General features: G+C 40.9%; 1 protein-coding gene across 2 annotated transcripts; it reads left to right on the top strand.

Moving 5' to 3' along the window:
* The first annotated feature begins 1141 nt into the window (after window positions 1–1141).
* synpo (synaptopodin) lies at window positions 1142–15809 on the top strand. Of its 2 annotated transcripts, none has more exons than XM_087798851.1 (4): window positions 1142–1241; window positions 5700–6588; window positions 9691–11687; window positions 13179–15809. In XM_087798851.1, exons 2-4 carry the CDS (start codon window positions 6426–6428, stop codon window positions 14400–14402), a joined length of 3384 nt encoding a protein of 1127 aa, XP_087654977.1. In that variant the 5' UTR covers window positions 1142–1241; window positions 5700–6425; the 3' UTR covers window positions 14403–15809. The 2 variants fall into 2 exon arrangements, with proteins under 2 accessions (XP_087654977.1, XP_087654978.1); XM_087798852.1 differs by lacking the exon at window positions 1142–1241 and adding an exon at window positions 4915–4929.
* Window positions 15810–16623: the final 814 nt, after the last annotated feature.

Here is a 16623-nt window from a genome sequence, read left to right as displayed (position 1 = left end):
CAGATGGAGGAAACCAAATTCCCTACAGAGACCCATGAATGTGTTGGAATTTTAGCTCCAGAATTGGGTCCTTAAGCTGAGAATTGATAATTCGACCTTTCACTGAATCTTAAGAAAGGGATGGATAGTTGGCTCAAAACCAAAGTCGATTTTTAATGTTTAATACAGGAGTGTCAAACTCAGGGACCAAAGTCTTGAAGGATTCCAAGACTAGACCCAAAGAAACTGTATTTTACCTAACAGGATGTAGAAGTATTTTATTCATTAATACTCAATGATCTTCATTATCTACTTCTCTAAACAATTACCAGTTTTACTTTATTGTTGACATCAATTATCTCTATTCCTTATCTTATCTTAAACACTGGCATCTTAAAAGGTCACCGAAATGAACATAAACCTACTTTGATTTTAAGCCAACCATCAAATGGGCCACAAAAAATGACTTGGGTGGGTTGGATTTGGCCCTCGGGCCATGAGGACGACAGACGTGGTTCCAATATATCGTCACTTATTAAAAAATAAGGAACATGGATTATTAATGTGTTCTTCCAATAAGAGTAAAACTGATGTTAAAGGAACTAATATGTTGGGAAAGTTTTGGGTTAAGAAACACAGATCATTAAAAAACATCCCAAATATTCCAAAATAGTAACACAATACCAAAGTCATGCAAACTGTTTAGTAAATACACATATCGTTTGGCCCACGACCTCTGTATTTTTTGGCCCCCTCGTGTGAGTAGCTTTGGCGCCCTTGTTCAAGAGGCATCAATATCTCCGAACTTTTTGTTGAAATCCTTGTATAACTTCCACCATGCGCAGCCAGAGAAGCTTATGAATGTCATCTGGGGGGGTTTCAAGTGTTCGGCAGTTGTTTTGCTTTGTCTGGACGGCCCTGCGCCGGGGAGGAGGACCAACTGGAGGGGCCCCCACTCAACATCCTTGTGTTGAATATGAAAATATATTATAGTATAATGTGTTCAGTATGCAAGCTTGAAGGAAACCATATGAAAGATCCCAGACAAAGAGCCTTCTGTGTTCCAACTGACCCCCCTTCTCTCTCGCGCTCAGACGGAGGATGAGGGCGGGAGGGGGGTCAGTGGGAGGTGTGTGTGTTGCAGGAACTAAAAAGGGGCAGAACACACTCTCGCTGCCTCATACAGACATACCCACTAAAGTACAGGTGAGGTGACGGCAGCACAGAGAGGAATAATCCCCGAGATCTCGGCGTTTCTGAGGGTGAGTTTTGTCTTTTGTCAGGAGATGTGGATGCATTTGAGGGGGAACTTCATTGTTGGAATGATGAACATCTGGCTCTGGTTTTTTTCTTCTTTTCCTGGAGGCTGCAGAGGGGCTTTGGCTCGCCGCTTTAACCCCCGGTGGTCACTGATACCTTTTGTTCTGGTGATGCACGGGGGGCAACTTTAGACGGGGCAGTTCATCCCGGCGCTCGGCTGGAGGCCGTGTTGACTTACACGCATGTGCGAGCGCTTCCCGCGAACAGGTGAAATCCATTAGCCGTTGGGTTTAAGAGTTAGATAAAGTTTTCATCTTGCCGACACAAATCCTTTCTGGAGAGAAAAAAAAAGGCATTAATTCCTGGGATGCATTCCAGATCATGGCTGTAATCGTTTTTAGTTTTTTTTTTACTGGAACCCGCCTCCTCCGGATCATTAACGCCTACTGCCAGTACTTATCTCCTGTGACCTCTCCACCGCTGACACAGTAGCTAGGAAAAAGAAAATCCTCATGTTGGTATTTATCTGCAGCCTTTTATGATTGACTTGAGAAACTGTTAGGAGCAGAGGAACAGTAAAGGGACTGTCTGGAGCTGTTAGAATGTTCAGGTGTCAGTCTGCAGCCAAGACAAGCTCGGACACGTTTAATGTCACAGACCGGAGTGGAATTATGACAATTTAAGAGCACTACCTTAAATTAAACTGCCATGTTCCATTAAGTCTTGGAGGCCTCCAAGGAGAGATACATGGATTTCTAACGTCTTTACTCGTGGGTTTGGTGCATGTGCACTGTTTGCTTGAGTTGGCTTCATGGTTACACTGTAAAATGTTTTTTATACTTTTATTTTTTTTAGTAATGCTCGACTCATTTTATTATAGTTTCAACAAGCAGTCAGAACTTCAAACTTAAAAAGCATTTCCCCTTGGTTTATGATAATCTGTGTTAACAAAAAGTTTTTTCATTTATTTAGTTAAAATTGACAACTTTAAGCCAGACTATAAAATAAAAAAACAATATATTTCGGTAAAAAAGCACTCAGAGAGTGCATAGCTCCAAAAAGCAGCATATATTTTATTTTCTCTATACTATATTACACTAAGTTTACTTTATCTACGTCATTTCATACTTTTTTATCATTTGAAATAGTGTTCATGATCTAAATTCCAATGAGCTTTATGGGACATTAGATCCATTAATGCCACCCAACTGTAATCACCTGATCTATGATTTCTTTAAATCTTGTGCTATCTCAGGGTCAAAGTGACCCGAAAGCTTGAAAACAAATATTTGTGGTATCCCTTGTGTTGCCTCTTGGTCAAGATGAATGACCTCCACCACTGTATATGTATTTATGGAAGTCACGGAGGTCGTTCACCGGGTCACTTTGACCCTGACATACCACGAGGGGTCATGTCTTGTTTTCTTATTCATTATTTTTCTAACAAACAAAACCTTCTAGTTCATCTTTTCGCTACAACGCACCAGTGTGTCCACTATAAATGTCTTCAAGATCTCTTTATTTAAATATAAATACAAATATTTATTTTAAAATAAAAAAGGTGAAGAAACTAAAATACACATTGAGTAACATTGTAACAAGCAAACACTTGTTTCAACCTGCCACACCTGAACTGTTGAACTGTAAACTGTTAAAATAACTTTTGTTAATGATTTATGCTGCTTTCACCTTTTAATCCAACGTTTCAGTTCGTATTTACCTTGGTGCAGTGTGCCAGAGTTGTCCCATCATTGGGGGGTTACATTTTTTTTTATTAATAATAACAATAATAATGATAATAATAATTAAAAATAAAATATTTTATAAAAACTGACGAAAAAAAGTAATTTATTACTGACTTTCTTTTAATACAAGTGCAGCAAAAAAAGGAAAATCACAAATTAAAATGTTTTAGCATCTTTTGTTTTCATATATTTAAAAAAACAACTCTTTTTTTTTATTCTAAACAGCTTTTACCTTTAAACATTTTGTCACAGATTAAGTCAAAAAAGGAAGCACAAGAAAGTTAATGAACATAAATGTTCAATAGCTGAGAAATGTTGAATCGTTGAATCATCAATTTCCGCCTTGAAGATAATATTATGGAATGCACTTTTGCTAAGTAAATATGTAACACTATGCTTCACATGTGCAGCTGGAGGATCTGGCGATGTACAAGTGCCATACCTGATGTTTCGAACATTCTCTCTGCCTATAAATTATGACATTGCTTACATAGTTTTCAAGAGCCAGACAGGATGAGTGACTGAGTCTTTGGCTGCCAAATACATTTTCTTTTGTGTGTCAACACTTGTGAGACACGCTGTAAAGAACCGCGCTTCGGATGAATCCATCATATCCTGACAATGTACAGGAACTCTGTGATTACGCGCCCAAGTTTCCTGCAGGCGAGTTCGTAAAACGATATCCTTGACGAGCGAGCGCCGTAAGGTCAATGGGTGGCACTGGGAAGCGGCGCGTGGGTGGGGACAGGTGGGCACGGTAGAAAATTCCTTTCGGTAGGTAATTGGAGGTTTGATGAAGGGAACCGGGGGAATGACCTCAGAGCTCAGCTATGGCGAGTAGGAGTGATCCTGAAATGGTAAAAAAAAAAAACCTCCCTCGACCAGAGCTTCAATGAATCATGTTGATGAAAGTAACTCTAAATTAAAAAAAACATCACATTAGGATTCGTTCGCCCCACGATTGAAGAGGCTCCGACGGTGCCAGTCGACGTATGGCACCGACTCTGCTGGAGTCAAAGAGCTTTTTTGTCTCCACAATACTTGCATTCATGGAATCCTGTTGTGAAAGATGCTGATGCGGCGTTTTATTTGACTGGCTTGATTGTAGTTTTTGACATGTGTTTTGGCGAATCCAGGGACGCCTTGACTCTCAGGAATGAGGGGGGAAAAAAAGACGGTCTGTGTGTCTCTGTTACATAGTTGAGGGTTTAGTTTCTGAGGTTGACAAGGCAAAAAAAAAGAATAGTTGATACAGACAGAGTTAGGGAGGCCCGGGGGCCACATGCGGCCCTTTGAATGCAAATTTTGGGCCCGGACTGATCATGATGAAATGTTTTTGTTGCAATAAAGACCTGCTGCTTTTAAAGTCTTTATTAAGTCACTTACTTAAAAAACTTGTCACTACATTTAAAAAACAAACAAACATGTGAAATACCTTTTTTAACTAAATAAGTTATAATTTTTCAAGAAGGGACAAAAGCATCCTGTTTTCTTTGGTTCTATTATAATAATAACCAAAATGATTAATGTGAAAATTACACAACAATTGTTTCGTTCTTTTGTGAAACTGGATATATGCTCATCCTCACTGCTATTGAAAATGATTTAAAAGTATATATTTAACTTTATCAATATATTCTTTCAAGAAATCTTCTTTTAAGCCGTAGATAAAAGGACGTCTTTGTATTTTTTTAATCTAAGGCACGTTTATTTCTTAATATAAAAGGAGAATTGTGTCCCGTCTTAGTAGACTGTATTATCACAAATAACATTGACATTACCATGGAAGTATTTTTTACCTTCCTTTTTTAAAAGGTGTCTTATGGTCTTATGGGATTTAATTGTCCGCCTTATAGGTAAAAAGAGAGTGAGGTCTTGTGAAATTTATTAAGAAAATGAAGAGGATATACTGCTTCTTTCACCTCTCCTTGTTACTTTTATTTTGGTAAATAGTGACATGTTAACTAGCAAGACTGAATGTTTGGTTTAAACACATGTCAAACGCAGGCTTTAGGGCCAACCTTCTCTGCATATTACATTTAACTAAATTAAATTCAAACTTATTATTTGTCTAAATCTGTGACATCATTTGGTTATTCACTTGTAAAATATGGGTATCACCAATGACACTACAAGTCCCATAATGCATTGCAGCAGTTTAAATCAATTCTGATTAGATAATAAAACCAAAGTGTATTTTCAAAGCCACAGATGCATCAACACTGTAGTGGAGATAAGTATAGATTCATCTCTATGGCAAGGATTGTTGCCACGAAGTGAAAGATGCGTCACACTAGAATCTCACACAGTCATAATGGCAGTGAAGTGAGACGCTGAAATGTTGATACCGCTAACAAGGATGTGGGACGGTTCACGCTTCGGTGACTATCGGAGCAGATATGTGAGAGCGGAGCCGTAATGACGCGTCCTCCCTTGTTTCTGCGGAAACTTTTTTTTTGATGTGCAGACTTTCATGAAGATGTCTTCTGGCTCTCCCCCTTCCTTTTAATCTGGCACTTCAAAGCGAGAGACGTCTGATCCCGATCTGCGATGAGAGGAGGCGACGCTGCACATAAATTCACTTCTACGTCTCGACTCGGGTTAATTAAAGTCTCAGACACGTCAGAGAAAAAGGGGTTATTAAGCGATGTCGCTTTGAAGATCGCTGTTTTTAAACCACTGTTTGTTCAATACCTTCGTTCTCTTTTATTGCAGGTGGTTCTCGACAGGATATGGGGCTTCTGAGGATCAGATAAGGTCGAGCAACACTTCCCCCTGCAGTGGAGACTGACTCCACCAAACTAAAACATTTGTGATTCACACTCAGCAAATATCCAAAAAGCAGTCAAGCTCCTCAAAACAATGACTTTTCTCTTGTTTGGCTTCGATGTAAAACGAACAGGATCTTTGTGATGAGTCATTCAATCAAGCTCACACCACAGGAAACCAGCAAATAAATGGTTCCACTTCAACGTCACCGAGGAGTTATGAGATTCAGATAAGGGGCAGATCTTTTTTTTTTGTCTGGAAGGAAAAACCATCTGCGGGAGACTGGGACGTCTTAGAGCAGCGCTGTTGTGGTGACCGAAATAGAAGAAGGGAAGTGCGACGTCTGAAAAAGTAGAGAAAAAGGGAAAAGAAGAGACGCTTTTTTTTTTTTTTTTTCGAGCTGAATTGTTCAGTTTTTTCGTGGCTGTGGTCCAAGGGAGCTCATCCAGAGAAGAAGACAGCCCTTCTGGGAGGTCCTCCGAGAGTAATTACAAGAGCAAAGTGAAACACACTTTTTTGAATCTTCCACGGAGGACACAATGACTGTACTTTGGGAAGACTTCTTTTGCTTTCTCTGCTGGTGAGGACCTGGAACGTTGGAAGGAAACGATCAGAGTTCGCCCTCCAGAGAGCATTTTCGGCGGTTAGTGTCACCCAGAGCGACGGTGGGAGATGGAAAAGTCTCGTGTGTCGATGGAGCGAGAGGTGAGCTGGAGTCCAGGAGGACAGAGAAAACCTCTGCAGGGAGCAGGAGACTCACACACCCCTGGAACACAGTCCAGTGCATCATGGGAAAAGACAGACATCAACAAGGAGCAGATGAGCCGGAAAACAAGTGAGTGTTTGTTTATCCGGCATTTTTTATAGCCCTCTTTTGGGAGACACAACCGTTGGGTGGAGAGTTTGTTGTTTTTTTGAGTGGAAAACAGATAAATGTGGTTGTAGAATAAATACACAAACAACATTTCATACTTTGAAGACTGGAAATATTAAAATAAAATGGCTACTGTGCATGTAAACAATGTTAAGACTTGGAAAACATTTTACAAAGTTGAAGATTAAAAAAAACAAACAAGCAAATAATCTGTTTATATAAGTATTTTCTTAAAAAATAGTTTTTTAAATTGTATTTATTCACTGAAACTGATGTAAGGACAGATACGATTGAAACAAATAAATTAAAAAAAATAAAAATCTTTAGGAAATTTAGACAAAAACAAAACAAAAATAGATATCATTTAGAAGTTTTGTTGGCGGTAGAAAATGTGTACAATTTGTCCATGCTTTTGTTTTTTTTTACTTCTAATATGACATGTTTTATCATAGGGGGAGGGGGACTCTTGAAGCTTCTCTTATCTATATCTTTAAGAAGTCATATTGTCTATTCCCCAATTTAAAGAATAAAAAAGACAGTTTTACTATCATATTTAAACTTGGATTCAAATATTCTAATAGTATTTTGCGGTGACAGGTAAAGTATATAAATAAAATTTGAGCTTAATGTTTTAGTCCTTCCATGCACTAAGGACTAATCTCTGCTAGCCAAAAGTTGTGTCACAAGATGTCAACATGCACTGGATTAAGTTTGTGGTGCAATTTAATCTAATATTAAATTATTTTCAAGCTTCTTCGTACCATGAAAAATGATTAGGCAGGCTGGATTTGGACCCTGGGCCATGAGTTTGAAACACAGCCTTTCAGAGATTTTTAATATTAGTTCCAATAAATTCACAATTTAAGCGTGTAAATCTTACAGACGTGCATGTAATTTGGTTCATTATATTTTATTTGTTTTACTCAGTGGAGCAGAAAGCCTTGAAGGCAACTGTGATGTCAGTGCAACTTGAAACACTATAAAAAAAAAACTATGAAACATATGTTTTTGTGCTAAAATTGGAACGTACTCAGACATTTATGAACGTTAAACCATGTGGAGAATTTTCGTGTCTACTTCATTTCAAGTGATATATGTTAAGAGCCTTATGTTATGGGGGGGAGAAGCACTTCTTAGTCTGTGCTCAAGTATCTACCTTCTCTGTAGCGTCAAGCGTAACAATATCGGATTAGTATCCACCTCTGGTCTGGTCTCCTAAATACCCCATGGGATTCACCGAGGGTTTAGGTCACATTCAGATCCCAGGAACTCGGTTAATCCTTGTCTTTCCATGCTGGTTCACACATCACCCACGGGGCCCCGGCGCTGTCACGTCGCTCACCCCGCAACCATCATCGGGAGAAAGATAACATCCGACTGGGTAATCTGACCTTTGGTACACAAACGCAGGGCTGACCCACTGATTTAAATCCTCTTGCCGAGGGGCGGGGGGAGTTTTTATGTCTGGTCTTATCCCCGCAAGGATGAGAGGGGCAGGGAAGTTAATCACCGCAAGGGACAGGCGGTGTTGACAGTGTGATGCACAAGCTCGTGCATCATTACTCAAGAGTTTTTGTCTCAGCTGCGGGAGAGGAAATTCCTATCTCGCCCTCGCTGGTCTGCGCTCGGAGCCCAGAGAGTTCAAAGAGGGCAGACGCTCTGGGGACGGCTCTCGACTTTTGGTGATATCCAGACCGGCGGAGAGGGGCAGCAGAGGGCCGGGGAGTTTGGAGCTCAGTGACCTAATCCATACTCATAAAGAGGGAGTATCTCTAGGTCAGACACTTCCCTTCCATCAAAGGACATTAGACGGAGATAAGCCGCTCAATATCTGCCATTGATTGGATGCTGCTCGCCGAGTGTCGAAACCAAGTGTCGAGCAGACTGCGCCGCGGACACATCAATAGTTGCTCTTGTCTCAGAGGCTGGTCTGACTTTAATAAATGGTGGAAAGAGAAGTGCATATTGGAAAAGCGTAATAGAGCTGGTAACTCCCTCCCTCTCAGTGGACTGGCCTGAGAAAAAGAAATCGGATCCCGAGCCCGGCTGCGGAGAAAGGGTGTGTGTGAAGCCATCAGAAGCAGTTAAATTGAAAACTCTTGTGGAGGCACAACAAAACAGAGGAGCTCTCTTCGTATTGACTCGGGGAAAGGTAGGAAACTAGTCCGGAGTTAAGTATTTAATTGCAAAGATCGGGTTGTTTAAGCTGCTTAACATCTGTTGTCCTATTTTACAAACGTTTGGATTAATGGGAAAATATATGGATAACTTTAGTAAGTTTTTTTTACATTTTCATAAACTGAAAAAAAAGTCAGATTAGATTTTGGGATTATGTGCTTTGACTATTTTAGTCCAGTTATCTGCTGTGATCTGCACCTGTATGTTACCTGACTCTGACTCCCAAAAAAACTGAGGACACATCGTTTTACACCTCGCTGCGTTTCAGGGAAAGTGACTTTTAATGTGTTCAGGTTCTGTTAAAAAATCGTACAAGTTGTCGCACCGTTTAATTTCAAGGGTTTGTGACAGCGGCTCACGTATTCTTTCGGGCAGAAAGACTCTTTCTTTTTTTTTTTTCGCACCAAGAAGAGAGACGACTAAGATTTTTCTGTAAGTGAAGCGATGAGTCCTCTTGGCGCTGAAGGAATGCTCAGGGAGGGACTAAGTTGCAGATGGCAGAGGAAATAGCTGGGCTGCCTGGAATGGCGCTACTAAGCTCGAAAAACAAACCACAAACTTCACTGTAGACATATTTAATCACATAATTCACAAGTGATCAGCAGGATTGTAATATCGGTGTTTTTCACGAAGGGTTGTGTTTCTTTTGGTTCCTTTTCTGACCTAGATTTTCATTACTCTTTGTTTGTTATTCAAAGGTTTCTCCATCATTCCTCTGGTAAGTCTCTGTGCTGCTCAGAGACTAACTTTATACAGTTTTTCTAGGGTTGTTAACACGGAAAAAAAAAGAAAAGATTTTCCTGTATAACTTAATTCATCCAAGGAATGTCGGAGATGTTTACAAAGGAATCTTTTGACAATTATCTTTTTTTTCTTCCCATCCAGGTCTGTCAAGAAGTGCCAGTTTATCAGAAAAAGAGTTGACGGAGGCTCGGGAAAGAAGTCAGATCATCGCCGCTCAGCTCACCATTCCGTCAGACGCCAGATCGAGAGGCGTGCAGCTCTTCAACCGACGCAGGCAGCGAGTCAACGCCTTCACTCTCGAAAGCCGTGGCGAGAGTTCCGAGAGAGACAGACTGGAGAATGTAAACCGGACCTCCAACAAGCCGACATGGGCCGAGAGGAGCAGTGAAGAAAGAGACAGAGACCAGAACTATAAAAACAGCCCCGTCAAGACGCCTGGAAGGAAACAACAAAATCAAATAGGTGATATAATGGAGGAACCCAGTCAGCTTAAAAAGGAAGATTATATCGTGGAAAGCAATACAGAGGAGAAAGAAATTCTTCCTGAGGTTGGAGGAGAGGACGAGGAGACGAGAGACATAATGACTGATGAAAAGTTTACTTCTGAAACACATGATATTGAACCAGATGAGGCAAGGCTTTACACAAGGGATGAGATGAGCAAAGGCTGTATTGAACCGGAGAAACTTTCCAATGGTTGCTATGGCAACATCGGACCTGATGCTGTTTCTGTCACAACGCCCAAGCAGTCCGTCGGTATCGTCAATCGAACCGCGAGGCCATTTTTCTCCCCACCAACAGTCCAATCTCAAGAGACAGTCAACCTGAAGATGGATATCCCTCCACCTCCTTCTTATTCGACTCCTCCTCTTCCTGCGTTCACTGCTTCTCCACCTACTTACTCAACCCCACCACCACCTCCTACTTACCCTACACCTACTTTACCAGTCTTTACCAGCCAACCACCTCGAGAATACTACACAAGCCCTCCTCCGACACAAAACGTTACTCAATCTCCTATAGCAAGCCAGTTAGAGATTACTTTGTCATCTTTGCCTCCCATGCCTCATTACGGCCCACCTACAGTGCCAAAGCCTTCCACTTTTGTTCCTCAATCGTTTGGGGAAAGGCCAATGGCACCGATTAAAACAGGAATCCTTGAGGAAACTGCTGCCAAAAGATCCAATAAGAAGTCAATGTTTACGTTCAAGGAGAAGCCAGTAGTAGCGCCTAACCCTGAGTTGCTGTCTTTGGTTCAAGGGGCGGATGAAAGAAAGAAGCAGGGACATCGCCCGGTGCAAGAACCCTCCCATGAAGAGGAGCTGCTTGCTTTGGGTGCTGAGGCTTCAAACTTTCTCAATAAGGAACAAGGGAAAGTAGAGGAGGCAAAAGCCCCAGAGTGGACCTCCTGTCTCAGGAGCTCCAGGACCCGTCCAAGGGCTGAACATAAACCGGAACAGAATCTGAGTAACGTATCAGGGAAGGGGGCGGAACTGTTTGCCAAACGTCAGTCCAGAATGGAGCGATATGTTGTTGAGAACCCAAACGCAAGTCTCCATAACAGGTCTCCCTCCCCGACAATGTCTTTACCACCATCTTGGGTTTACCCATCAAATATGCCTGGTCGGGTAAAGGCGATTGCGAAAAACTCTGAGATAAGTGCTCAGCTCACTCAAAACCTGAAGTCACAGCAAACGACCAAGCAAAAACCGAGGCAAAGGGCACCTTCCCAGGAACCTGTTCCAGAGCCTCCTCTTTTGGAAAATGGTTGCACCAAGATTGAGATGGACTTGTCCAGACACCGGCCATATCAGCTCAATTCTTCTCTCTTCATCCTCAACCCGGTGAAGGATCCCATATGTACCCTACCCAGAGGAGCCCCACAAGCCAGGAACCAGATGGCATCCCAGACCTTCACTAGACAGTCATCCTTACCAGCCAACACACTCCCTCTCTTTAGGTCCGAGTGTATGTCACCACAAAGTCCAACAAGAAGCGATACATACCCCTCAAACAAAGCCGGCGAACACCTATCTGCCAAGTCTGCCTTTTCTCCGGAACGTGTGTGCTCTCCCAGGTCAGGGGTCCAAGTGCCTAGGCCGACATTCTCCACCAAAAAAGCAGGAATTGAAGCACAGGTGTGGAGACCATTGCGATATTACTTCTGATCTGCAACTCTTCACTCTTGCAAAGTGTGTCTTTGCTTTTCTTTTGCCTGAGATTATTTTAAAGCACATGGCTAATTAGATAAATGCTGTGAAGAGTTGTCAAACTCAACCACACCAAGTCAGAGGCCAAAACAAAATAGATTTTTAACCATTAAATTGGAGTTTTATTGGTCTCTCTTTTACTTTTATTATTAGAAAAACGTGGCTTGATACAGCCTTGGATTGACAAATATGTGCTATGAGGTAGATATTGTGTATTTTTTGGAACTTTTCTATAATACTTATGAATGCTAGAAAACCTTTAACCATCCTTGCTCTCTCCCTTTGTTTTCATTTTCAAATCATCATAAGAACATCAACATTAGGAATATAAATAAATGTCTGGCATTGAAGATGTTTTAATGCATTACAGATTACAGAAAAGTAAAATAATCGTTAATAAATGTAAAAAAAAAAAAAATCAGATTGAAGGTCAAAACTAAATAAATGTAAGCAATAATTAAAATGAAATCTTGTCATAAACATGCATTTGAAACTGAGAGACTTATATATATAAATAATAATTAATACAAAGCAATTGTTTAAAATGGTCTTTCAATGGCATTTATAGATGCTTGGTTGTATGCTTTTTGTGTTATAATCATAACCATAATTTTAATTGCGTTAATTTAAATATATATAGAATTTAATAGATGTTTTTGACTGAAAAAAGCTCAACATTTGTTTCAGACATCATTTGAAAATGCAACATCTTTCTGTCCTCTTCTGATTTTCCCCCTTTCTTAATAAAGCTTTATTCTAACGCACTTGTCTCATTTCCTTTTTATTTTCTCTTTTCACTCGCTTCTCCCATGTTTCCAAATCTTCCTTTACCCCTGGGCTGGTTCACAATTTTCCGCCTTATTTGCTTGATAATTAAAATGAAGTGGGCTCTTTCAATTTCATCAATTTGTGTTACTTTATATCAGGTATGGATTACTGAGCATAGTTCATCACAACCTCAGGTATTCCTGTCCTAATACGCTCGGACACTCAATATTGTTGCCCTACAGGAGCTCAGACATTTGACTCCTTTATTATGCTTTTAATTTTAAGTCTCCAACATTGGTGTCAGTCTGCCTTTTAGCACCGTATGTGGAGATATTTGTGCTTACTCAGTGATTATGCAAGTTGAAGTGCTGCCTCTGCATCAAGAGAGTAACTTTATATCCTTGCAAAGGTTAGTCACCTTGGACAGCCAGATGGCAGTAACTTGAGAGAGACACATACGACTAGGCTTGTGTATGCTTGTGGCTTGTTAGTTAGAAGTAAAATAAACAGATGGAAATTCCATTTTTTTTCCCCTCATAAACATCCAAGATCTCTTAAAATGATATAAAGGTTTTGCAGAAACATGTCCCGTGGGTGCGATGAAAAGTATTTTGTAGGGTTATAATAATCTTGTTTTTTCTTTTCCAACAGGCACATAAGGAACCGTTGCCAGACGAAATCCAAAGGGAGACTGCCACACCAGCCAGGACGCCCAACCTCATTAGACGTTTTAGCAGCCCTGGCTTGGCCTCATCGACGTGGTCTTCCAGCCTGAAACCGACCCCCTCTTCAAACAACGCCATCGGTCGCTCAGTCACTTCACCTGCTTCCTCTCCCTGGAGTCCGAGATCAATGTCACCTGTCGGAAGTCAGAATGTTAAATTTTCGTCCCCTGCATCCACCTGCCGTTCACCCCAGGCTGCAATGACCTCTCCGCCTTGGGTTTCGAGATGTCAATCTCCCATTAATCCTCAGTCATCTGCATCTTCTACCAATACATTTTCTTCCCCGTGGGGATCAAGGTGCCAATCTCCAGTGGTGCTCCAGCATGGCCATCCAACAAGACTCTCTCAAACTTCAACCACAACATCCCCGACCTCTCCTTCTTGGGGAGCTCGATGCAAACCGTCCACACTTGGCCTGAATTCACAAGCTTCCCCATCCATCCCTACTTCCAAAACAGCCCCAACAACTACATCCCCTCTGTCTCCCCCATGGATGTCAAGATGCCAGTCACCAAAGGTCACCCAGAATAACCATACAACCCAAGATAACTCGTATTCCTCCCTCCGGCGTTCGCAAACACCTACAGCCATCTCTCCTGTCACCCCACCTTGGGGTTCACGCTCCCAATCCCCTGCACTTTTTCATTCAAGTCTGTCTTTCCCTGCGACCAAACCTTTGCACACATCAGCCACCCCTTCTCCTGCCCCCAAAGACAGTCGTTGCATGTCACCGGGGGCTGGTAATCAAGACTCGAAGGCAAATCATCGCATCCTGGCAAAGAACATTATCAATGCAGCCAAGCGTAAGAACAGTCCTTCTCCGGGTGCGTTGAGCGGCCACAGCCTCCCCATATCACCCGTTAACTCACCCCATGGCTTTGATTGCCAAAAGCCACCAATGAGCCCTTTCCAAGTTCGTCAGTTGGGAGCCCAGTCTCCAACCTTTACCAGTCCCCCGCCGACACCTACCCAAAGGCTTTGCTCTCCTGTAAGGCTCTATAACACACGTTCGCTCACTGACTCCGATGCCTCCGTGGAGTCTGAGGACTCGGGTCTGCGCTCGCCCGGATTACACTCCTACAACACTTGCCCTCGCGGCTGGGGCGGCAGCCTGCGAGTGAAGAGAAGCACCATTTCCACAGACCTATAAGAGCACTTGATAAGAATTGAAGCATACCTGCTAGATAATGAAGTGACAAGAACAAGCTCTACACAAAACTGACTTTGTGGCTTGTCCGCTCAACGTTAACAAAATGCAGTATAGCCAAAGATATTCCGAGTTTTTACATTACTAAAATAGCTTGCTTGCTGACAAAACATTCCATGGATGAAGAAGGGTACATGTGTAAATATTATGCTGACTGTGCTGTTTTTTGATTCCAGCTTCCTCATGATATTACATTTAATGGCAAAATGTTTTTATTCAGAAGACACTAACTAATCATGTATGTTATAATTGTCGTCATTGGTCAGTATCAATGGGTCACACTATGCAAATCCATCACGTCCCTTAACTATATTTGCCTAAATGAATGTACTATTGATGACAATCAATGGGGAATTACAACATAATCTGCTACATTCGTGTTTTGCCTACACATTATGTTGATCTATCTGTCGATATTTACCCTCATATAATGCCTCACTGTGTATTTCCTTGCCTGTGAGCTCCAACTTCTTTACCGTCGACTTCGAAAATTCTTACTGTGTGCAAAATATAACGGACCTAACTCACCACTAAAAGTATGCTTCTTTGAAATGGTTTGGAACTTCCTTTTCTTCATCAACAGAACCAGGTCCAGAAAGTCTACTTTTAGACCTTTTGGTATGAGGCAGACAAAAGACCATATGCACCACATACTGTACTTGCTTTATATCTTATTAACCAACCTATTCACTTCCAGTCATAGGTTAGATTCATATGCCAGCGGAGAAAGATGACGATTATTTCAACCCTGATAGGTGTAGTGTTATCCATAGTATGGAAAGTGCACCATTGTGCTCTTTTGTCTGTAAATTAGCCGATGTTAGCTAGCGCCGATTTGCTGCTTTAATGGTTAAATTTGAGAAAATGATCTAATAACGTTTCTGTTCCTTCAAAAGTAAACTTTTAAGTCATAGTTTATACAGCATAATAGCGCTAGTTAGCATTAGCAGGCATGAGGATTCATATTTCTGTATGCAACTTCACAGGTTAAGATCATCATGCTCATACTTGACTCTGTTCTATATCAATTTTGATGAATTCTGTTCAATCTTGGCTTAGAACTGAGCCAAATATTTCTCCTGTTTAAATCTGCGGTGGGAAGAATGTGTGCATATGGTCCGTTGCTTTTTTCACACACAGGTGGACCAGCTGAACTCACTTTTGAGTCGAAACTATGCAGCCTTCAAAGAAAGAGAACTGAACAACTGATTTTGTGTATATAAAATAAACAAAAAAGCTTTTCCTTTTCTATACAGAATTTGCACTAAAATGTTTTTTCTCAAGTTGCCAAAAAGCCTTGTATTAAACTTCACTTTCAAAAGGGGTATTATTAATAAAGAATAAATAATGTACCAATTTAAAGCCTGTTTATTCTGGTTTAAGAGTTGTTTTATCTCCTCCAGGTTATCAAAGGTTCATGCCTTTGAGAGAATAAGCTGCGAGTGACGGGTGCACCTGCTCCATAATGAGCTGCTTCTTTGCCAGCTTTACTCTGTCTTGGTGTTAAGCCCGGATTGAACCGATTCTTGTGACGGGCCGAACCCTGGATCAGTACATCGAGGGGTTTGAAAAAATAGAAGAAAAAAAAAAACATCCAGTTATGCGAGTTGTCCAGTGCATACCTATCTATCTAGTGTCTGCTTGAACTAATATTAGTATTTTAATAAGATGATACGGTTATCAGGGCAAATGTCAGACCAAAGTCTGCAGCACTTACTGCAGGATTCTGATTTCAACTCATCCTTAAATAACCCTTCAGAGTCCACAGCAGTTTTGTAGGGGAATGTTAAGTGAAAGAGGAAATACGATATAAGTATAAGGAGCATAAATATAATGAGTAAAAAAAGTATAAGAAAAGACCATAAAGGCTAATATAAGTGTGTACTATTCCAAAAGTGGTAGATAATGTTTGATTATAAGTTAAAATAATAACATCCATTCAGAGAAAAACGTTAAAAATAAGTTGTTAGTTGTACTGGTCATAAATAATAAAATACAAGTATGACGTTTAGAAAAAAAGTATTTGGTGTCGGAAACATTTAAACTGTTTATATTTTATTTTTTTTATAGCTTCACTTTTATTCAAGTGCAGTTCAAGAGCAGCATGAGGCCCTTCTGGTATTTGGCATTGTGAGATTTCGGATAAAAACAACTCAAGTGGCTC

Source organism: Callionymus lyra, chromosome 9 (assembly GCF_982586985.1).
Source record: "Callionymus lyra chromosome 9, fCalLyr1.hap1.1, whole genome shotgun sequence".
NCBI classification, from domain to species: domain Eukaryota; kingdom Metazoa; phylum Chordata; class Actinopteri; order Syngnathiformes; family Callionymidae; genus Callionymus; species Callionymus lyra.
The sequence above is the reverse complement of the archived record's forward strand: the minus strand, read 5'-3'. Positions and strand labels throughout refer to the sequence as shown.

Excerpts from the sequence above, each read along its gene's own strand:
- synpo (XM_087798851.1), top strand. The coding sequence starts at position 6,426 with ATGGAAAAGTCTCGTGTGTCGATGGAGCGAGAGGTGAGCTGGAGTCCA. Across the intron at positions 6,589-9,690 it reads GCAGATGAGCCGGAAAACAA|GTCTGTCAAGAAGTGCCAGT; the intron begins GTGAGTGTTTGT and ends CTTCCCATCCAG. Across the intron at positions 11,688-13,178 it reads AAGCAGGAATTGAAGCACAG|GCACATAAGGAACCGTTGCC; the intron begins GTGTGGAGACCA and ends CTTTTCCAACAG.